The sequence below is a fragment of the Clupea harengus genome, chromosome 23 (assembly GCF_900700415.2).
Source record: "Clupea harengus chromosome 23, Ch_v2.0.2, whole genome shotgun sequence".
Classification (NCBI taxonomy): domain Eukaryota; kingdom Metazoa; phylum Chordata; class Actinopteri; order Clupeiformes; family Clupeidae; genus Clupea; species Clupea harengus.
In genome coordinates, this window is record NC_045174.1 from 14,079,832 (window position 1) to 14,103,530 (window position 23,699).

The 23,699-nt window shown below is 44.1% G+C and overlaps 2 protein-coding genes across 3 annotated transcripts in view; one reads left to right on the plus strand and one right to left on the minus strand.

Moving 5' to 3' along the window:
- phyhiplb (phytanoyl-CoA 2-hydroxylase interacting protein-like b) overlaps window positions 1-7,502 on the plus strand; it is a 28,425-nt gene extending 20,923 nt beyond the window's left edge. For both annotated transcript variants that reach the window (XM_012817380.3, XM_031560853.2), the window contains exon 5: window positions 6,369-7,502. In XM_012817380.3, the coding sequence (XP_012672834.2) occupies window positions 6,369-6,906 (538 nt within the window). In that variant the 3' untranslated portion in view covers window positions 6,907-7,502. The remainder of the gene's footprint in view (window positions 1-6,368) is intronic.
- A 2,852-nt stretch (window positions 7,503-10,354) lies between these two features.
- fam13c (family with sequence similarity 13 member C) lies at window positions 10,355-23,377 on the minus strand. Its single transcript, XM_031560854.2, has 9 exons — window positions 22,046-23,377; window positions 18,396-18,603; window positions 17,187-17,328; window positions 13,634-13,715; window positions 12,621-12,847; window positions 12,335-12,418; window positions 11,786-11,881; window positions 10,965-11,158; window positions 10,355-10,682 (listed from the first exon to the last, which is right to left on the minus strand). The coding sequence occupies exons 1-9, from the start codon at window positions 22,236-22,238 to the stop codon at window positions 10,577-10,579; spliced, it is 1,332 nt and encodes a 443-aa protein (XP_031416714.1). The 5' UTR covers window positions 22,239-23,377; the 3' UTR covers window positions 10,355-10,576.
- Between the last annotated feature and the right edge of the window lie 322 nt (window positions 23,378-23,699).

The following is a 23,699-nucleotide window of genomic DNA, read 5'->3' on the forward strand; positions in this document are numbered from 1 at the left end:
TACTTGGCATGTGCACTGCGTCGGATGTGCTAATTAAGTGGAATAATTGCAGCAAAGCTAGCATAAAAAAGCATCATCATGGTTGGCTTAGTTCAGAGACAAAGGTTGGGGACAAAAAAAAAGAGAGAGAAAATATTATGCAGTGAATAATTTAAAATATTCCTGTCACACATCTTCTGAAGGTACGTCTTCATTACATTTCTTATTCACAAGCCCAGAGTCTCTGTGGGAGCACCTTATAAGGAAATCATGAAGAGCAGTCTATACCCCAGGAAGCCTTTGAAGACTCTTCTGAGACTTTACTAAGCAACGGTGTCATTAACACTGCACTTCCAGTTGTCAAGAATTAGTCAAACTAGTTTAAAAGTTCCCAGTCCTGTAGTTTCAGTCGCTAAACTAAACAGACTTTGCACGAGTTGCCGCAAACTCATGAGTGGAATGTTAATGTTTAAGGGAATTAAGGAGGCGTGTTGGAGGGATTCCATGCTGAGGGGAAGTTCCGTGTCTATCAGTTGCTATTTCTAGTCACTACCGTAAACAGATGTAGCATTAGGGCGACAGGTTGAAGAATAATAGCTATAGTCTCACCACACTTATTATTAGTCTATGCGCTGATAATTACTGTGGAGCAAAATATTTGTATCCACATTGTTACAGGAATTATACAGGATTCATCACCAAAAGATACAGCTTTGTCTCTACACTATAGTCAACCATATAATTATATCTGTTACAGTCATTACACTTAAAAGGCAAGATGATATAAAATGTACAGACTCAAAAGCCAGATAAATTACATTGAGAGCATGAAACCATTTGTTCTATTTCTTTTTCTAGTTACCACTAGTTTGCTGTGTGATATAAAACCTATTTACGATAAAATCAGACGCAAGCACTCAGATAGATATCTTTCTTTGTATTTTTAGGATCCCATTTAAATCTGCAAATTATTGCATCCCAGAGGGAAAATGTAAGATTGTAAGGAGTGAAGTCTGTGCTCTCTTTGTAACAGTGCCATGACACGAAGGCAGATACTTCCACATATTTTTCACTTCCGGGTCAAGGAGAAAGTTCAAACCTCATGCACTATCTGTGATCCACATTTCCTGTAAATGTATGACATGGAGTTGAGTTCATTTGTATTTTATGAAGGATGTACTGTCCTACTGACCAACATCATGGAAGGGGACAGGTATTATGCAGGGGGTTGGGGACAGGTATTATGCAGGGGGGGGGGACACAGGTATTATGCAGGGGGGTTGGGACAGGTATTATGCAGGGGGGTTGGGACAGGTATTATGCAGGGGGGTTGGGACAGGTATTATGCAGGGGGGTTGGGACAGGTATTATGCAGGGGGGTGGATCATAAAACTCTGTCTAGGTAGACATCACGTGGTGACCCTGGCCTTCCCTAGAATGCCCTCAAGGTAGTATTCACAAAACATCCCACACATATTAAAAGTCACTATCTTAGACATTGTCCAGTAGTTAGCTTGAATCTCCAGAATCAAATTAAAGACACGCTGTGACCAGAAGACTGCAGGACAAACCCCATTAGGAGTTATGACACCCGTGTGATGTCAGTGGTTATTTTTAGGGGAGAACGATTAGTCCGATTAAGTCTTGCAGACTCTGTTTCTGTTCTGTTTTCTGTCAGAGTCAGGTTTATAAAGCAAGCCAGAGAACAGCAGGGACAGTAGCCGGCATCATCGACAGAGGATATTGAAGAGCTATTCTTGGGGTTGCATATCTTATCACCACTGTTGCCAAATTGAGAAAGCCAGTTAATGGAACGTCCATCTGAGCTTGGCAAAGCTTGCTGATTTAGTAATGCACCCTACTCTCCGTTAATTGGGAGGGAAGATTAGAAGTAGCCAGTCAGCCTGTAATCCTGTCTCCAAAATAGTTGACTGTTAATTGCGTAGCTTGCTGGTTTAATTATAATTGTAATAATCAATTTTTTCAGCAAACACTGAATCTTCTTATGCAAACAACACTGCATCCTCTCTCTCATCACAATAATTAATTGGATATTAATTGGATATTGGACAGTATAGTATAGCCTATAATGCATTAACATTCTGTTACTATAGTATACTACAGTATTTTAGAGTAATAAAAAAATGTGTACATACTCAGTGTCAGCATTTACAAGATATTTATAATCATATACACACTGTGATGACAGGAAAAACTATAATTACAATATTGTGTGCATTGTGGGATTGGGAAATGGTGGATTACAGACATGACATGTCTAATCAGATTACATACACTAAACAGCCATCTAGTGACAGCAGGAACAAGCAAAATCATTGGAGGAAAGAACAGGAAGTGGCTAATGAGGAGGATCGTGTGGGTTAAAGCTGAAAGCCATGATTCACTGATTCATGCTCACCTGTGCCTCTTAACGATTGTGACGGTGGTGTTAACGAGCGCTTGTCGTTAAGTGTTTCTTGAATAGGCGGTTAATGGTTACCTTTCATGCCTCCGCTGTTTGGACCGTCATAAACTAAAATGGGTTTGACAGGGCAAAGGGAAACCACATAGGAATTCAATTAAAGTCACTTAACCATCTCCTGAAGCCTGTGTAATGGCTAGAGGCGTGATTGCTATAGAGAGGTGATGGCGTGCTTTAAAAAAGATGACTTGCTCTTTGGAGAGAGAGACTTTCCTTTAAATATCGTTTTTTTGCCGGCTCTTTCTTCTTTCCACATTTATTTCCGATCAGCGTGGCGAGCGCATCTGCTTACCAGAGGCATATTCCCCCTGCGTTACGCCACAGCTATTTATATCGCAAGCCCACCCATCAGCGTTCATCTTCCTCTTCCTCTCCTGTAAATGCTAATGCATTGCAGTAGTGCGTGCGTCTACAGTTTATCTTCCATGCTCCCGCCCCCCTGTTATCGTATATACCCAGGGGGGTTCACTTGTCGAGCTTTATTCTCAGTGCTAACAGAAGCTGGGCTGAGGGATCGGAGAGGAAGAGTCTTACCACGTTGTTGCTCCAAGCTTGCCGTGCTTGGGCCCACTGAAGTCATTCACTATTTCTGAGCTAGGTGATAGACTGATGGTTGACTAAAACACTGATAACCTAACCCTTTTGTTGTTATACTTACAGGATATGGGTGTTGCTCAGGGTCATTTTAGTGTACAGTGGAGTTGTGTCATGTGTGCACTCAAACACCTTTTATTTGATGTTGATGGTTAAGTTAGCATGTCTCTGCCAGCATGCTAATATTTAAGAACCAGTATTTGAGAGACGCACAGCTTTGAAATAGAGAATTATCAAGGTTGGACCTGGTATTCTTTCGACTGTGCCAGTGCCAAAATAGGTGGTTCTGTAGCCAGTCAGAAGGGGTCAATCATAGAATACTGTTAGTGTCCAACAGTTAATGTTCGACTCTTCAGTGTTCACCATTGGTTCTTCCATAACCAGTTGTCCTGTTCACCTGTTGACATGTACACCTCTCCTCACTGCATCATGCGTTTTGATGGGATATAATTTATACCATATATTGGAGACCAGTCTTGGATTTTAGTCAGTCAAGATCCAGGTTTTAATCTTATACAGTGGTGGCCACCAAGGGAGACAAAGCCTGAACGTCCACTCATAGCTTCACCTCAGACTTGTCTGAATTATTCCTTGTAGGATTTGCTCTTAAAAGCTGAGTTTAGGGGTGTTACCGTCTATTCAAATAAGCCCTGGATAGAAAGCTTTGTCCCGACCTGGTGGGGAAGGTGAGACCAATGTCGCACCTCACTCCCCTGGTCAAAATCAAGTATATTCACCCAGGAACGGTCCACATGCTCGTGGAATCCAAACAAAAGTAACAATTATAACTAAGCATAATAAACATTGAATTATTGACTATGGCATATTCTGATTAACTATACCGGCCCCTTCAGTTTGTTTTGTGCTCAAAACAGGTGTTTCAAAGAGTGGGAGTTTCAGAGTTTGGGCTTCAAAAGTAGTGCTAACAATAGTCAATAGTATGTCGTCAACCGAGAATTAACAAGGTCTATCTGACATGACCACAAATTAGAATTTTTTTTTTTTGCACCAAATAATACAAAATGTGATTTGATGCAAAATAATAATATATTATTTATAAAAAGTAATATAAAAAAAACAATATGATAATACATTTCATATAATGGTTGTTGATTTTCAATCACGTTTTTCTCTGACCTTGCACTTTGACTTTGTTAATTCTCAGTTGACAAAGTGTGCCCCGTGGGGTTTTAAACCCAAGTAGCACACACTGATGGAAGTCTGAATCTGCACTGTACTGTAACTGCATACTGTGAGTGCATACTCTAAGCTGCTTTGGATAAAAGCATCTTCTAAATGAACCTATGTGGCTAAGCTGACCTTGCCTCTGTACTTTGAATGAGTTTCCATAAGAGTTGGTCAAATGATGAGCTGCAGCTGATAATCCATAGGTTTCATAGACTACTAGGTCTATAAAATACGTTCCATAGGTTTCATAGACCGCTAGGTTTTTTGAAATAGGTTTCATAGACTGCTAGGTTTTTTTAAATAGGTTTCATAGACCGCTAGTTTTTTTTAAATAGGTTTCATAGACTGCTAGGTCTATGAAGTAGGTTTAATAAGTTTGATAGACTGCTTGTTGGGAATGTATTTGGTACAGCATAGCATATTTTCTTGTGCCTCATGCTGTTCCTGTTGAACCATGGCAGTAGTTCTGATACTGAATAGCATTTACATGTAATGAATAAAATGAATATATGACTTTAATTCTCATCGTGACAGTCACAGTCTCGCCGACCTTAAAAGTCACAGGAGGATCTTAGAAAAGTCAGGACAGGCATTGGTGCATAAGTGCCTATGCTAACTATTTCCCCACGGGACCAACATCAGATGATTTTGATGCACAGCACCAATCCAGCCCTCTGAAGTATGAAGTGAACAATTTTCTCAACCTGATCACCCAGAACATTGACATCCATCATGCCACACTTATAACTACACAACCTTTACCAAGGTCAGAACCTGAAGGAACTCAGACTACTACTAAGTTAACTTTAAAAAAAGCATCAGCCAGATTCAAATGTAGGCAAAGTATGGTATTTGTATGGTATGGTTTGGTATGGTATGGTGTAGTGTGGTGTGGTGTGGTATGGTTTGGTGTAGTGTGGTGTGGTGTGGTATGGTATAGTTTGGTATGGTATGGTTTGGTATGGTATGGTGTAGTGTGGTGTGGTGTGGTATGGTTTGGTGTAGTGTGGTGTGGTGTGGTATGGTATGGTTTGGTATGGTATGGTATGGTTTGGTATGGTATGGTGTAGTGTGGTGTGGTATGGTATGGTATGGTGTAGTGTGATGTGGTGTGGTATGGTATAATTTGGTATGGTGTGGTATAGTATGGTATGCAGAAGGAGTTTGTAACCCCTTGTGTATATGAGGAATATTACCAGTAGGTTTATATTTGACCCAACGGATCATAGTGTTTCAAAAGCATGATAGTGCTAAAATCACAGCCAGGCTCCTGTTGATTTATTAGTGGTATTCAGCATGTTAATTAGGCAATTGATCATATCTGTGTGTAATCCTTTTAGAAGTTACTTGCCTCGAGAGAAATTAAGCCATGCTAAGTGTATTCATTAATCTCTAACACCGGGAAATCCAAGGGCATATTAAAACTTCCTAGAAATGTCAGAGTTGCACCATGCTAACATGGACTGTTTCGTCCTTCCCAGTTCTCCCTTTAGCTCTCCGCTCTCAGAGTACCTCATGGTTGACTTGTAAAGAATGGTGCTAAGAAGCTAAGAAAATGAAGAGGGAGAACCCCTGTCCTGATAAAAATCTCAGTGTACATTCAGTCGCCATGATTTTGTGTCAGCCGTCTGGATTAGCTAATTAGCACAAAGAAAGTTGAACTAATGAGTGAGATCGTCTTATTTTGGTGCATACATTTTGCGTTGTTGTGTAACATTGTGTCTTTATCTGTCCGTGTGCTCTGTCTAATAGTAGATAGATCTTTTGTCAAGTCAAGTCAGCTTCACTTTTATCACTTTTATTGCATGTGTCATACATCTTTCATTTCCTGAAGACCACAGTGCCACATGAACACACAATAAATATACTGTAACTATCATCTTTTTTGTTCTGGATTATAACCAAGTTTGAGTGGCAAAAAAATGCTAATTCTGTTCATACACAGCTTCATAGAAACATAATGCAGTCCTAATGAGGGTTATGGTTACAGTGAACTCAGATCGCCCAATGCTCAGAGGAAATGTGTGTGGGTGTGTGTGTGTCTGTGTGTGTTTTGTGTGTGTGTCTGTGTTTGTTTTGTGTATGTGTTTGTGTGTGGCTTAATGCCTTCTGTCTCGTCCCTCAGAGAGGCCCAGGGCAACAAGATGCTTCCGTACATGAAGGACAACAGTGGAAGCCACGGATCTCCCATCAGCGGCAAGCTGCACGGCGTCCTCTTCAGTTGCAACACAGAGTTCAACACGGGCAAGCCACCGCAGGACTCACCCTATGGCCGCCACCGCTTCGAGGTCCTCGCCGAGGAGCTCTTCCACCCCAAGACCAACCTCTACTTCGGGGACTTTTACTGCATGTACACGGCGTACCACTTCGTCATCCTGGTGATCGCGCCCGAGGGCTCGGAAGGCGACGACTTCTGCAAGCAGCGGCTCCCGGCGCTGGACCTCACCGACAACCGCTTCCTGACTTGCACGGAGGGCGAGGACGGTCGGCTCGCCTTCCACCACGCACAGGACGTCATCCTGGAGATCATCTTCACTGAGCCCGTGGACCTGGCGCAAGGCCAGCTGGCAGAGATCAGCGGCCATCAGCTCATGGGCACGTCCACCATCAACGCCAAGAAGGACCCCAGCTGCAAAACCTGCAACATCAGCGTGGGACGCTAAACCCTAAAACCACCCCAAACCGAGACTCCGATGCTCTCCGGCTTTATCCTACCTACGTCCCCTCTCTCTTCTGTTACCTAACCTTGCACCCGTTACTCTGGGGTGCGAAACACACACCTCCCAAAATTCTCAAACAAGTTTCCCTTCTTCCTATTGTCCCCATTTTGTGCCTCCAAACCCAACGACAGCAGTATGGGACGCTGAGTATGACCCCCCCCCCACCCCACCCTAGCCCCCAACAACCTGTTACCTCTTCCCCTTGGAGAAGCAAAACCCCACACTGCATAACACTGTCCCACTTTCCTGCCTGTTGTGTGTCCCTGAACATTAGAGTGGGTTGCTGATCACTATCAGCCCACTCCTCTTCACTCCCAAAGCCACTACAGTGAATAAACATATCAGTGCCCGACCTCGAGAACCCCATCGTCGAGAGGGACCCAAGCAGCCGGCTACAGTCAAGGTCAGCATGGGACACTTCAGTACCATAAAAGGCAACTTCAGCAGCTCTACAGTGTCCTGCTATGCACCCTACCTCCAGGTGTACCATTAATTAATGCAGGACACTGAATGTCAGCACCCACCACCTCCTCTGTCGCCCCCCCCCCCCCCCCCACCCTCACTGCTCTTCCTTAGTCTCACCTCCGTTGTCTAACCCATGTTAACACTGTTAGCACTCAAGAATGCTTTGGCTGGCATGCATTCACAGCTCTTGACCAAACCAAATGCTAGTTTCCTGTGACTCTGACCAGCTCGATTCTCCCTTCCTGTTTCCGCTGTCTGTTTCCCCGACACATGTTTTGGGTCCCATTTTTTTTTTTATATATATATATATATATATGTGTGGCGGCAGGTATCTTAAGAAGTCCCGGCAAATCAAAAGGATGACTCCGCAAATGTTAAGCACTAAATCTCCCACTGGCTAGAATTCTAACAATGACCTCTAACCCCTACCCACCCACTTCCTGATTAGAGCACTGCATTGTAAAGGTGTTGCCAAAGGTGAAGAGCAGTCATAGGAAGGAAGAAAGAAGAAACAAATCATAACAAAAAGATACAACACACTGATGAAGCTGCTATAGATAAACAAAAGTATCTGATTCTACCAGGCGAATAAAAACCTGTGTTAACATCTGTGTTATCTAGTCATTAACAACATCTAATTGTTAGATAACATTAAAAAAAAAAAAAAAAGCATGATAGGTTTGTACCTGCAGCATGAAAATTAAATCTTGAGAAACGTTTTTGACATGTGCACATCCACCTTATTGTCGTTCATCAGTTGTTTCTATGTTATTTATTCGAACTGGCTGAAGCCGTGCAGTATACTGTGTTTTGAAACAGGAGACACGAGAAGATGATAGATACAAAAATATTTATTTTTTAACTGTTGTATAGAAAATAGGACTGAACCAGAAGTGCACAATACCAAAAGAAGAGCTTTCACAATGGAACGAAAAATAAATAAATGTATATATTGACAAATTTAGAAACAACGTGCACTAAAAGCTAACATTCAGCTTTGTTTTTTCTTCGTCACAGAGGATGTGTACACGCAAATCCAGTCTGGGACAAATACCACACACATACATATAAATACATATATATTTCCATATCTGATTGTAGCACAAGTCAACAGTTTTACGTTGGTTGGCATGCAAAAAAATACGAAAACGAGATTGTATCAGTTGGCAGCAGTGGAGCCTGTCGGAGAAAGGAATTGTGGGGTATGGAATTTCGGAAGGAAAAAGTTACTCGAGCAGAATTGCACTTAACAGTGTTGGAGCAGCGGTCACCATAGAAACAACTCATATGGTAAGAGAATCAGAATCCTTTCACACATAGGGATAGTACTTGCAGAGGAGGTTTCGGTTTATATGCAGTATATTACGTTGGTTTAGTTTGCGTTTGTTTTCATTGTGAGCTTTCATAAAGTCGTCAGAGAAGTACCAAACTGCTGTGTGATCAGTGCGGTGCTTTCCTATCACAGAGGGAGTTGATGTTTCCTGACATACCTACTGTTCTTTCCCCATGCTCTTATTTTTTAGTATATGTACTGAAGCACTTATAGTACCCTGTCCTCGTTGTGTACTAGCTGCATAGTATACTGTAATTGGTCTTTATCTCAACGAATATAAAGTCCAGTTTAACATATTATGGACTGAATTTTACAGTATATTCTATATCTACTGTACTATGTATGCATTTAGCATTGATAGAAAACCCTCAATTTACCGATTTACAGCACTAGCTTTCGTTGTTGCATAACATTAGTCATCTATTTCTGTGACAGCTGATATATGAATATTCATGATAAAAATACTCAAATTTTCTCAGATCAGCAGTGTCACCTGCCATTGCTGGATCCCACCTGGGCTTCCTGCTTTTTCAAAGGGCACCTCTAATTGGTCCAGAATTACAAAAAAATTCCTTCTACAATCGGAAGTCCTGTGAAAAAATTGCATATGATTTGGCTTTGGTTTGTAATTCTGATCTGAGTAAAGTGCCATATTTTTAGAGATGGAGATCATTTTTTTTGTAATTTATTTTTGTGAAAGAAACTTTTTGTCATTTGTCTCTGACAGTTTCCTCTGTGTCTAGGCTTAATTTGGTCTTGGACCTTGATGTCATTGTTAGAGTATGTCACTACAGAACATACAGCATAGAACAGTTCTGTAAGTTGCATCTTTGTCATAGTCCTCAGAATGCCTTTTTTTTCTTTTCTTCATCTTACATAACATCCAATCCTATCTTCTGGTACTCTGTGTCCAGTTCATCAATAAAATAATATATGTACAATAAAGTGCATTGAAGTGTCATAATGGCACAAACATGTCAAATACAAAAAAAAAAGAACAAAAAAAATATTTTGGTCCATCCACTGAGTTCATTCAATCTGTACTTATAAAAGAGAGCGAGAGAGGGAAAGAGAGAAAAAGAGGCATGGGAAAAAAAGAAAGGAGAGAGAAATTCCCTCACACTGTCTTTGTGGTTTCCTGTTTGCTAAGCAGAACCTCCAGCAAGCGCAGTTTGGCTTTGAGGGTCTTGTACTCCTGGTACTCCTCAGCCAAAGGAATGCGGTCCTCCTTCTGCGGCGTCCTTTTAAAACACACAAACAAACACACTTACACACACATGAAACTAACTACAACTAACAAAACAGAGAGATCACAACCGTAGGAAGTGAGATCACAACCATGAGTAAATGCGATGTAACCCCTGCGTTGCCTTACTACTGAGCTAGTTTTGTACATCTAGGGATAGCTGAGGAATGGAAGATAAAATTCTATATTCTTTTGTTGTTGTTCATCGACACGTCTGTAGAGACGTTTGTGTATAGAGTCGTAAGCATTTATCTTTCTTCGTTGCTTCCTCCTTTTTCCTGCTCTGTTTATTTTGTGTAACATAGTAGCCATGCAGTCCAGCAAAATAGACTCTTTTTTTTGTTCGTTTTGGTTTGGTTTCGTTTTTTGGTGGACCTGTGTCTTGACTTTTATTCTCGCTTTCTTCCTGTTCATGTTCGTTTGATTGTTTGTTTGGAAAAGCCAAAAGTTAACATATACTGCTCATTAAAAGATGTGTTTAAACCCAAACTGGCTGCTTGTCCATCCATATCTGTGGTGCATGGGTTGTGTGTGTATGTGCGTGTGTGTGTGTGTGTGTGTGTGAGTCCCTACCTTCCCATCTGGCGACTGAAGTTGTCCTCAAACTCACGAAGGGCCTTCCTCTGCCTCCTCTTCTCTACTCGTGTTTCCCTCATGCATGCAAGAAGTTCCGACCTGCAACACACATACACACACACACACACACACACAGACAACATACACACAATACAAACATTAGGCATTGCCTAACAGCCTGACAACCTAATGGAACAACTACATTGTTTAATTAGTTTAATAGAGGTTTAAAAGATAAACTAAATTAGCCAATATTGCCGGCATTTAAGATTATATAGAGTATATATACTGTAGTAGTAGACATTAACTAGTTGAGTGTAAGTTCTTTAGATTAAATGTTAGGCTAGATTTTGGGGTAGGGTTCAGGGTTCATGATCATACCTGGAGGCCTCGTGCAGGTTCGCCATGGTTACAGGCGCCCGGGGCGTATGCCGAACGGCTTTGACCTCGTCCATCGGAGAGACGAAGGCCGGGTCGCTGTCGCCCTCTTCTTCAGTGTGCACAGGCCCCTCTGGCCCATACGGCTCCGTCGGCAGCTCCGTCACGCAGTCTTCATCAGAGCCCTCCTCCTCCTCCTACGCACAGAACACAGGGGCAAGCTGAGCCGACACCTGTCACACACCCACAAGCCCAACATGTGTGTGTGTGTGTGTTGTGTGTGTGTGGGGGTGTGTTTCTGTATGTGTGTGTGTGCGTGTGTCTTTGTGACGTGTGGAGGAGAGAGTGAGACAGTGAGAAGTGTAGTTGTACAATTAATCTATATGACAACCCATGGTTTTTAGATGTACAGTGTGAGAGCATATGAGTGTATGTGAGTAACCTTTCAAGTGTGTTTGTGGGTGTGTCTGCATTTGCCTTTGTGTAAATGTGTGTGTGTGTGTGTGTGTGTGTGTGTGTGTGTGTGTGTGTGTGTGTGTGTGTGTGTGTGTGTGTGTGTGTGTGTGTGTGTGTGTGTGTGTGTGTGATATTCCATGCCTACATACTGTAAGTGTGTGTATGCTTTTGAGGGTGCAGAACTAAGTGTGAGCACGGCCAACCCAAGTACCCTGACTCTGCTTCCTGCCGTGAGGTGTCACAGTGAAATATGTCCCCTGTGGGAACACTGGCTGCCTGTTTGGTGATTTTCGGCATGAGATAGGCACTGGCTCACTGGTGGAGCTGGCTCTGGTAAAGAGCGTGGCAGCGTGAGGACGGGCACTCACTATGGTGGTGATGGGCGAGGATGCACACAGGAGGCGCTTCACCATCTGGTAGCGGTCGTACAACGGCTTGACCAGGTTTTTATCTTGCTTCGTACCCTGTGAGAGAGAGGAGCGATGAAACCATATTCCCGAAACCCAATCCAAGGCGTGTCATGGACAGAAATATGGCATATTATTTTACATATATTCAGAATAAATATATTTTTTAAAGGTGTCATTTTATTCAGTTTGTTTTTTATACACTGCCAATGAAATTTAACATTGTCTCAAGGCCCTGTGGCCTGAACGCCAAGCATACAGGGGCACACAAGAATTCTAGCAGAACCCAGTTCAAAAGGGAGGCCCATCTGCCAGAGGCAGGATGTGGGGCAGGAAAGAACTAATGTATCCAGAGGAGGTTAGTAGTAAATTCTAGAATGGACTAGAATGATCTAGAATGGATCACCAGATCAGGACCTTATAGACCCTATAGTGAATAGGTGTAGAGTGGGAATAACAAATACATGACATGTGTACTAAAGCATGCTTGAAAAGGCAATGGTGTCTTACGGGGCGGCCGTGCAGGCTCTCGAAGTACAGCAAGCACTTCTGCAGGGTCATCTTCTCCAGGGCCATCTGCCCGTGTGTCATATCCTGCGGACAACAGAAATATGCTGTTGGATGGCGTTCAATCACCTCACGCGGAGCACACAACCACACGAGCAGACAAACACTCGACCGAGAGGCAGGTGCTGCTGACATTAATCACATATACTGTACACCCAGAGCGCCATGGCAACGCATCAACAAAGAGGCCATAAACAGACGGTGGGCACAGAAGGCGGCGCTCGCTCACCAACATGTTCTCCGGGAGGCCGAGGGCTTGGCGCTTCTCCTTGAGTCGCTTCAGCAGCGAGTCCACCGTCTCCTCCAGAGCCGGCCTCTGCTGTTGCTGATGTGGCTGCTGCTGAGTCTGCAGCGCCCCCTCGTGGTGATGAGTGGACCTGCCACTGCTGCTGCTGTCTTCCCCCCTGCCGCTCTCCGGGTCGGCCAGATCTTCCACCGACTGCTTCAACCGCAGCTCTGCCGATGACGTCAACATCATAATGTGATTGCACTGAACAATGAACTTTAAATTCAGCTGGCGTCTCTGCTTGCTTGTATCATCTGTATCATCACTGCTTGATCATCACTGCTTATGACTACGTTTGTTTTGACTACGTTTGTTTAATTAACATTAGAGTTGAAAGGAAGCGTTTCACTTCTATAAATAGATGCCAATTCATAGACTATTCATAGACTATGGATTTCAGAATTCAGAGGTTCAGAGTCGGGTCGTGTCTCCAGGCTATTGACTGTGTAAATTGGTTTGATCACATTGAAGGTTAGGTTAATAGAGCTGTAAAGGGTTTTTTTCCTCTCTTTTTTTACATAGTTAAAAATTATGTCATTATATCAAATGACACTTTTCACTGTTAAGCATATGCAGGATATGATTGTAGCTATTTGCATTAGGGCAGGACGTTTTACAGTATCTTAGGTGCACAATGAAATGCTGCACCAGTTTTGAGGCCTACTTGAAATACCAGTCTGTAATTCTATCAAAGCTGAGGTCAGGTCACTGAATCAGACTTGGACAACTCTCCAAAAAAACTTTTTAAAAAAACTGCCAAGCTTTCTAAAATGAAAACCACATTTGCAATAACTAACAAAGTGGGCTATTTGAGCTGCTTTCTGAAAATAAAGGTGTGGTGAAAAATATTTAATCCGCCATTGTTCTGTGATAGCACACAGATGGTGGGAGCTCTGCTCTGGCCTGACCGACCCAACTACGCGAGTGGTTAAAATGGAGACCTGAACGAAGCTCACCTTTCAGCTGCTTGCGTGTTTTGGCCAGTTCACCCATCAGACGCAGGATCTCAGGATTGGCTGACTTGTCGTTGTGTGAGGGCTAAGGAGAGAGAGAGAGAGAGAGAGAGAGAGAGAGAGAGAGAGAACAAGAGAGTAAAAATGAGGATCAGGAGTTGTGGTTTTGAACCCCCGAATTTGCCAGGAAGGAGATGGATGTCTTGGCCTGAATTTAAGCCTGCATTTATATTGAGTCTTTCAGGAAACAGGCCAATGAATCTAACCCTGATTCAGATCAGCTGATGCCTAGCTACATTACCATGGGAGTGTAGGCCTACTGCAACCCACATTTAATTGTGGTTTACTGGGCATCAAATCTCTGGAGGAACTCAGGCAGTATAAGTTGAGCTACAGAGAGACAAAACCAGCTTTAGATTACCTTTTAAGTCATGGCGAGTCGGTATATTTTAAGAGCCTCTGATAAAAAGCGAAGTCACTCTTTCAGCAGTTATTTCTGCCAAGATATGCATGGCTCTCATTAGGCATCCACAGCAGGTTATCCTCTCCTCCCTCTCTTCTCTCTCTATCCCTTCTTTTCTGTGTCAGCCCTGTCCTAACATAACCACTGAGAGTACCTTCACTTTAAAAAATAAAAAAGGAGATTTTAAAGAGGAATGCAGTCAATTGCAAATGCTGGCCTGAAATTGACCTCCATGTTTGCACGGAGGGCGTATGAAGGGATAATGGTCTAAGCTGCTGAGTGAAGAGCTAACTGTATGGATCTATACTACAGTGCATTCTCTACAGGGGGAAGGTGAGTGTGAGAATACATATTCAGAACAGCAATACATTTAAAAAAACAATGAATACAGGCATTTTGTGGTAATGTCTTTAACCAAACATGCTGGAATCTATTCGGACAGGAAACAGACTGGGTTACTGGGCCTCTGACGTCAGCGTATCTCAGGCCATTCGTTAAGAAGCAGAAGACAGGCCAGACAGCCAGACATCAGCGCTTCATAAATGTGAGACGACACCTCGTAACGAGCGGCTAAAACGAGGTCCTCTCCGTTCTCATGGCTGTCTTGTGATATTATTCATTACTGCGGCAATACATTTTATAGACCTGACTCATAACTTGCAGGTGCCAACGGGCCTATTCCGGTTCTAAGTGCCTGGCACAGTTTCAGGGAAAGTTCTAGAACTGAAGAATGGTTCTGCAGTGCATCATATTTGCGTAATACATATGCTGAAACGGAATATACAGTAGATGTGTATATAAATCCACACTCCTAATCAAGGGAGGATTTGTGAACAGCCGAGGGTTCAAACTTGAGGTTGTCAGAGCAACTATAATGGGAACACGCAATAAAACCTTAACAAATGCGATTTGATGCAAATAAAACTGTTTCCATCAACTTTAATCACATTACACCTTATGCAAATCAGGAGTTAATCCACCCTCCTCTAGCGAATCGATTTCTTATTTGACTTCCACTCAGGATTTCCTATCCGAATAGTCAGAATTTGCATTAATTAGCTTCAGATGGAAACCCAGCTAATGAAAGTATGTGTACGTCTTGTACATAACACATGTATACTGTGGAGGATGAGAATCATCTATATTTTGAGCTCTGCTTTTTAGACATTGTAATAAATGCAGTTATGTGTGTTTCTATGTCCTATGTTTGGGTTCGTCATTTCATATAGATAAATATAAAAGAAGTGAAGAGTGAACACAACTAACAAGGTCAAGATTCTTTGCCTGGGAAGAAGCCCAGTTATAAAGTTTTAAGTGCTTTAACAGTCCAGCTCATTAGTAGGCGCTCAGAGTATTAGTGCAACTTTTGCTTCACGCAAGGCAAGAGAGGAGGCATTTCCCATGAGTGTGCCTCTGTAATGGTGTTTATCTTTGTGTCTGAAAGACCAAAGACAGTGTCTGCAAGATCACAGTGGGGAAGGAATATAGCAGTCACCTTAACTGGCCTAAAACACAGACCTCTGGGGCATTAATCCTGCACACTGAACACCAAAGAGCCAGAGTCATGTTGGTAAGGCAGTCAGACCAACATATAATCAAATAAGGCCAATACTAAATTATGAGTTACTGTTTATAGGTATGCCTTTGAGTAAAATTAACATTTTTGATTTACTCCATACACTACTGACAACGCTTCTTCCAAATAAAAATATTGTCAGAGCATTTATTTGCAGAAAATGACAGCTGGTCAAAATATCAAAAAAGTTGCAGTGGTCTTCAGACCTTGGCGACCTAGGAAGAGGGTTCAGAAATCAATATTTGGTGGAATAACCCTGATTTTCAGTCTCAGCTTTCATGCGTCTGGGCATGCTCTCCACCAGTCTTTCACATTGGTGTTGGGTAACTTCATGCCACAAACATTCAAACAGCTCGGCTTTGTTCGATGGCTTGTGACCACCCATCTTGCTCTTGATCACACTCCAGAGGTTATCCATGGGGCTGGGGACTGGTCGTCTTCCATCCACACCTAGGATAATATTAATATGGTGCTTGATTGACCTGACTGTGTGGCAAGTCATTGTCCTTCCAAAAAAAAAAAACAATCCTCAGAGTTGGGGAACATGGTCAGAGCAGAGGGAAGCAAGTTTTCTCCCAGGATATCCTCGTACGTGGTGGCTTGATTTATGCATCCTTCACGAAGACAAACCTGCCCAATTACAGCCTTGCTGAAGCACCACCAGATCATCGCCAATCCTCCACCGAATTTCAGAGTGGGTGTGAGACACTGTGGCTTACACGTCTCTCCAGGTCTAACCATTAGACGACCAGGTGATGGGCAAAGCTGAAAAACTAGACTCATCAGAGAAGATAACCTTACTCCAGTCCCCTATGGTCCAATCCTTACGGTCTTTTGCAAACCTCAGCCTGGATCTTCTTTGCCTCTTATTGACGAATGAGGAGGAGCCTGTTTGGAACCGACCTCACCCCAGCTGCCGTTTGCTGTTGTTTTTGTAGGTTACGTGACGTCATCCTGCGGTTGTTGCGTGACATTCAAATGAGTTGGCGGTCATCCTGGTCAGTGGAGGGTTGTTTTCGCCCTCTGCCGGTCCGTGGCTTTGTCATCTGCTGCTTGACCTTGCTCTCTGTATCCCCTCTGCCAGTAAAGCCAAAATTAAACCCTTCTTTTCCTCACCCAAACCTTTTCTTTTCAACTCCCGTGAGATGGTCATTAGTCATTTATTTTATTCCCATTCCTTCTGAGGTACTGCTAGCACTTATTTTACTGTCCAGCTGGTCTTATTACAGAAGGACAGTGATGGCCAGAGCAGTGGTGTTTGTACTTTTCCTGATTAAATAAGCTTCGGTTCAGGTGATCATCTAATCGCTACCCAATCGCTACCTCATTAATAAGATTAAGGTGGGCTTGTGTTTGAATTCAACACTGGAAGACAGACAAAAGCTGATTTAAGATCTTATCTTATCTTATATTAAGCTGATCTTAATTTTTCTTTTTTCCAGAGTTGTATAGTGACGGCCCTCAGTCACACTCACACACTGTGTGTGTATGTACGTGGGGGATGCTGAGGTGAATACCTTGTAGTTCATCTCCTGCTCAAAGCGCTCCTCGAACTTGCGGATCTTCCTCTTAAGGGCCTGGATGTGTTTGGTGAGCAGAGGGATGGAGGGTGTGTCCTTTGCCACCTCCTCCGCGTCTGTCCTGGCGATACCCCTGGCCCTGGGAGAGACATGGCACCGTTAGGGCAAAGCTGCTCCAGCATATGGGCACGCGGGCATGAACAGGTGCCGCCGCACACACACACACACTTAACAAACATAAACATTTGCACATAGACTTCACAAGTTCATATCCAAGCAGTCACAGACAGACTCATAACACATAAACATTTAATAAACTGAGAGAAATAAACAGGGTGTCAATCATCCGACATCACAAGGCTGCATACAAACAGTTTCCCTGTCTCTCTCTCTTTCTGTAGCTTTCATTCACTTCCCCTCTTTCAGACACACACACACACACACACACACACACACACACACACACACACACACACACACACACACACACACACACACTCTCACTCTCTCACTCTCTCACTCTCTCACTCTCTCTCTCACTCTCTCAGTCTCTCTCTCTCTCTCTCTCTCTCTCTCAGATACATGCATATGCTCTCTCCCTCTCTGTCTTCCACACAAAAAGACATGTCCATCCATCCAACCATCCATACACATACACACACACACACACACACACACACACACACACACACACACACACACATGCATATGTAGACTTGGCAACAAACCCAGGCTGTGTAAGTGCACTAGGACACACAGATCAGCAGTGGCGAGGGGGTGATGGCTGATTACAGTGATTAGCAAAGAGTGCGGGGAAATCACATGGGGCCCCCTGCAGAGCTGCTATCTAGCTCAGTGAACTGACTGCTTCAGAGATAGCAGATAACCCCACATGATTTAACCAGAAAGAGTGATTTGTGTTAGAGTGTGCGCGTGTGTTAGTGTGTGTGTGTGTGTGTCAGAGAGAGAGAGAGAGAGAGAGAGAAACATGCTTTAATACTGGTGCTGAATGTGTTGCAAATGGGTTGTGAGTGAGTGTTGTGAAATGTCTTGTTAGGTGCATGCATCAATGCACTTACAGTGTAAGGGTGTTGTTCAAATGTGTGCGTGTTTGTAAGAGATAGAGAGAGAGAGTGTGTGTGTGTGTGTGTGTGTGTGTGTGTGTGTGTGTGTGTGTGTGTGTGTGTGTGTGTGTGTGAGACTAACATGATTAGATGCTGGGAGCAGGGTGGAGACGGGGCCATCTCTGGGTCTGTGTTGAAGCGCTGACTCTGGCTAAGGCTTGGGCACCGTGGCGATGGGAGAGGGCTGTTGCCGTCGGTGATGTGATGGAGGATGCGACTGGGTCCAGGACTCATCTGCTGGTCGAAAGAACATCCCTCTGCCTGTGGGCCTCTGAACAAGGGCTGGGGCTCTGTAAACACACACACACACACACACACACACACACACACACACACACAATCCAAGGGGATTATTTCACATACACAATGTCAGTGTCCTACTCACACAATACACAATATCTTATGTAAACATACATATACATTCGCATAATGTACACAAACATACATACAGACAAGTATGCAAGCTCACACACATACCTACATTATATGCTGTAAGTATGCACACAAACTCACACTCATACACACATAATGTGAAGAGGCATGCATACACATAAGAACACTATTACAAGAGTAGTACTCATAAACACTCGGCTAATGCCACAGTCCTCATTGTGAAATCCGTTTGTTACCTTACACACATCAAATAGCTATGACAAACTCTAAAACTGAACACACAGTCAGGGTGCGTGAAGAATGCGTCGTCCCTGGTTACATGCTAGTATGTTTCATAACATTTCATAACGGCAACGACGACAGAACCCGGGAGACCAGAATAGCTCCCATTCACTTTTCATCAAAAATAGATCGGTCTAAATGGCAGGGTTATGGACTGTAGGCTGTGGAGAGATGGAGGAAGATTGAGTTGGCGTGGAGTCGTGCCGGAACATTCCCCACCAGCTACCTGTTGCACTGAGCTGACCAACGTCACTGAGTAAACACAGAGAACATTATTCTCAGCTCCACTTTAGTCTGAGTGCTTTAGAGGTGCCACAGTATACATAATCAATTTGGTCTTTAATTCGTCGTTAAGTCACAGCTTTGATTTGTCAATGTACTCAAACGTATCAAGACTTTCAAGGATTTAGGTAGTTGAATGAAGGTTTTTGTAAGCTAATCCGAAATACAAGGTTTTTTTTCGATATCAGTGAGTAAGTACAACATTTTTTACATCCAGCAAACAAGGAAACAATTAGTCATTCAGTAATTCCTGTTACTCCTTTTGATTAACGAGACTAAGCGAGCAGATACTCTCAGAGGAGGTTATTGTTGTGCAGGGACCCTTTTTTGTGTTAGAATCCAGCATATAACTCCAACAATGACATAATAGCTCTTTAAGAGAATGTGAAAATCCCTGAAGTGAGATGCAAGGCTATAAGAATTAGCACCCTCAACAGTCCACACGATACTCTAGTGGAGTCATGTGTTAGCACCCTCAACAGTCCACACGATACTCTAGTGGAGTCATGTGTTAGCACCCTCAACAGTCCACAAGATACTCTAGTGGAGTCATGTGTTAGCACCCTCAACAGTCCACACGATACTCTAGTGGAGTCATGTGTTAGCACCCTCAACAGTCCATACTATACTCTAGTGGAGTCATGTGTTAGCACCCTCAACAGTCCACACGATACTCTAGTGGAGTCATGTGTTAGCACCCTCAACAGTCCACACGATACTCTAGTCGACTGGAACTAGACAGTATTCCTTTAAGGAACTGCAACTATCCCCGACATGTGATGAAAGTGAGGCTCTTAGAGTGAAAGTGAGATCTCCGTGTTTGGAGGAATATGTTAGCACCTTCAACGGTCTGTCTGGTTTCTGGCTGTGATGTTTCACGGGCAAACGTGTGAGGAGAATGGAGGGAGGGAGGGACGTAATCAGAACAGCAGAAAGATGGAGAGAACCAAAGGACGAGCAGAGGAGGGAAGAGAGAGAGAAGAGATGTGAGAGATGAAAGATGAAAGATGTGAAAAAAGACAAAAAGAAGTGACTAGCGGAAGTCAAGAAAGAAGATGGCGTGGAAGACAGACAAGCAGATAGAAATGAAGAAAGAAGGGGATAGGAGTCAAGGGAGAAGGAGCGAGGGAGAAAAGAGAAAACAGGAAAAGTCTCTCAGGCTAATGAAAGTGAAGAGAAAGGGATGAGTGGAGAGTAAGAGAGAAAACAGACGGGCAGAGAGGTGGAGAGAAGGGAAATGAAAGTTATCAGTGAAGGTGAGACAGGATATGACACGGGGCATCTACTACAGGAGATGACCATGACACCTACACGTGTCAGACATTAGAACAAGATGTATCTGTGTGCGTGCGTGTGTGTGTGTGTGTGTGTGCTCGTGGCATTGTCACTGTGTCACTGTGTCTCTCTGTGTGTAGTACAGTGTAAAAACAGTGTCAGCAAAACACATTTCTGCTGTCAGCATATACATGTGTGTGTCTGTGTCTATATACTGTATATATATATATATGAGTGTGAGACAGAAAGGATGTGTTGGGGAGATAGAGCAGATGATACAGTTAAGATACATAGAGAAACAGACATGCCAGAGGCAGACACTAAGAGAGAAACAGAGAGAGAGAGCAGACGGAAAAGAGAATGGGATGGAATAAGTGCTGTTAGAGAGGGGGATATAAATGGAGGGGGGGGGGCAGACAGAGAGAAAGACAGACAGACAGAGAGAGAGAGAGCGCAACAGACAGACATACAGACAAAGAGGGTAACTAGAAGAGATAATGAGAAAGAGAGAGAAACAGACAGAGAGAGAGAGAGAGAGAGAGCGAGAGAGAATATGTGTCATGCAGGCAGTGTGTGTCGTGTTGTGCGGAGTGTTGGTTGCAGGCAGCTCTGGTTATAAATAGGAAACGGTGTGAGGTGGCAGCAGCCGAGCCTTACAGTAGGACATGCCAAAAGCTGACACACACTCTCTCTCTCACACACACACACACGCACATCGCCAAAGAGCCAGCTCCCTTTTCAAGGCTACATAACACACACACACACACACACACACACACACACACACACACACACACAAACACACACAAGCCAAACAATAGCCACCTTTAAAAGCAACATTAATGAGTTGCTAGTGTATAATGCCACTATTCTTGAATGACCTAAAATGACAGGTATTGATTGTTAATGATGTCAAAAGCAGCAAGACCCCCCAAGTACTTCGGCAGCTGAATTGAATGAAGGCTTTTGTAAGCTAACCTTAACCCTTGAGATGTAATGGAATGCTACAGTCGGGCTGACAAGCACACACGTGTAGGCACGCACATACGTGTAGGCACACACACACACACACACACACACACACACGTGCACACATATTTACACACATATGCTCTTAATACCATCTGCAAGGCAATTGTCATGTTGTTATCAGCGAGAGAGAGAGAGAGAGAGTGAGTGAGTGAGTGAGTGGGTGAGAGAGAGAGAGAGAGAGAGAGAGACATTTGAATGTTTTGATTTCCTGTTCCTTGTGTTGAATGACTGCTTTGGCAATACAAGTGCCCTATTTATCACGCCAATAAAGCACCTTTGAATTTGAACATGTGAATTTGAGAAGGAGAGAGGAAAGAGGAAGAAAGATGTAGACGGTGAGAGAAAGTGAACAACATTAAGATAGACGGAGAGAGAGAGAGAGAGAGAGAGAGAGAGAGGAAACGAAAGATTCTGTGTGTACGTGTGAGTGCTGTGTATGTGTGTGTGTGATGGCATGCATCTCCTTACCTGGGGGGCTGTTCTCCCTCGCCCTGTCCCTCTCGCCTCCGAGGCTCCAGCAGGAGGGGCCCTGGTCTGGCGGCCCCTCCTTCGTGCCCAGGCAGGGTGCCTCGTCCTCGGGGGAGTCCCCCGGCGAGGGGCAGCCGTCCCCATCCAGCGCCTGGAGCTTCAGCAGGGGACTCTGCAGACAGAAGCAGAACATGCCGGCTCTTCAGCGCGGGTGCGCCAGAGACAGAGAGAGATAGAGAAAGACAGAGAGAGAGAGAGAGGAAGGGGGGATAGATGGATAGAGAGGAGGTGAAAAAGAGAGCTGCTGTCCAATTCCTCTGGAATGATGTCGGATGGGAGATGGGAAAATGAAAATCCTGTCTCTCCTCTTTATCTGCCGTTGCTGCGTTATCCGTTATCCTCCGTGAACACACACACACACACACACGCGCACCTCTATCTGCAGGCGTGCCTGCGCGTGTGTTTCGGCGTGTGTCGGCGTGCGTGTGCGAGGGTGCGCGTGTTTCTAGCGAGCCGGGGAGCCTCTGCAGCAGCAGCAGCAGCAGTTCAATCTCCCACATGGATAATTCATGCTGTTCTTGTAGTGACGCCAAGCAAGTGAAAGGGGGGAGGGAGAGAGAGAGAGAGAGAGAGAGGTAGAGAGAAGAAGGGAGAGAGCGAGAGAGAGGGAGGGAGAGAGAGAGGTAGAGGGGGAGGGAGTAATGGCGTCAGCAAGCGCCCATCTCACTCCCTCCAGCACAGCAGATCTGATAGGAGGGCAGGTGGGTGTGAGGAGAGCTGGGAAATAAAGAGATGTGTGTGTGTGTGTGCGTGCGCACTCTCACATATCTGTGCGTTATTGAGTGGGCTGAGCGTGGGGGTCTGATGATTGATTGGTGTGTGTGTGTGTGTACATGTGTGTGTGTGTGGGTTGGGTAATCTCCATTCTGAAGGTTTTTCCCACATCTGTGAGGGCTGGTGCCGAAGCTCATTCATGCACCGATGATGACATCACCTCATAGCTCCACGGTTACAGGCTCCGCCCAGCTGCAGGACTCCATTCATAAAAAGATGGGAAAAAAACACACACACACCCACACAGAACAAAAGCATCACGCTCACCAAACCACAGTAGCCTAGTGGCTGTCACACACACACACAGACATTGGTCATACACCAGTGCCACCCCCCTCACCACACACACACATACACAGACACACACTCCCACGCCTCATGTTTTATGAAGGTTTTGCGCCACTGTGGGAGATGGATATGTATCATCATGCTTTCACTCACGACGTCTTTCTTCCCTCCCCCATCCACCCCTCTCCTCTCTCCCTCTACTTTATCTCTCTATGTCTGTCTGTCTTTGTCGTCCTCTCCGTCTCTATTTGTCTCCCCATCCCTCTCCCTGTCTGTCTTGTAGACTCTTTGTCTGTGTGTCTGTCTGCCTGTGTGTCTCTCTTTCTGCTGATTTGTCTTTCTCTCTCTCTCTCTCTATATATCTACCTTTCTATCTGTCAGTCTGTCTGTTCTCTTTCTTTCTTTCTCTCTCTCTGTCTCCCTCTTTCTCTCCCCAGGGGTCCCATCTTGCCAGCAGGCTAAGGGGCTAGCTGAAGTGCTCTGATCTCTGAGCCAGTCTGAGTCATCCCCCTTTCTGCTCATCCTCCCTCCT

Excerpts from the sequence above, each read along its gene's own strand:
- fam13c (XM_031560854.2), bottom strand. The coding sequence starts at position 22,238 with ATGTTCTGCTTCTGTCTGCAGAGTCCCCTGCTGAAGCTCCAGGCGCTG. Across the intron at positions 13,716-17,186 it reads AGCAGGAGATGAACTACAAG|CCCTCACACAACGACAAGTC; the intron begins GTATTCACCTCA and ends CTCTCTCCTTAG. Across the intron at positions 10,683-10,964 it reads AACCTGCACGAGGCCTCCAG|GTCGGAACTTCTTGCATGCA; the intron begins GTATGATCATGA and ends TGTGTGTTGCAG.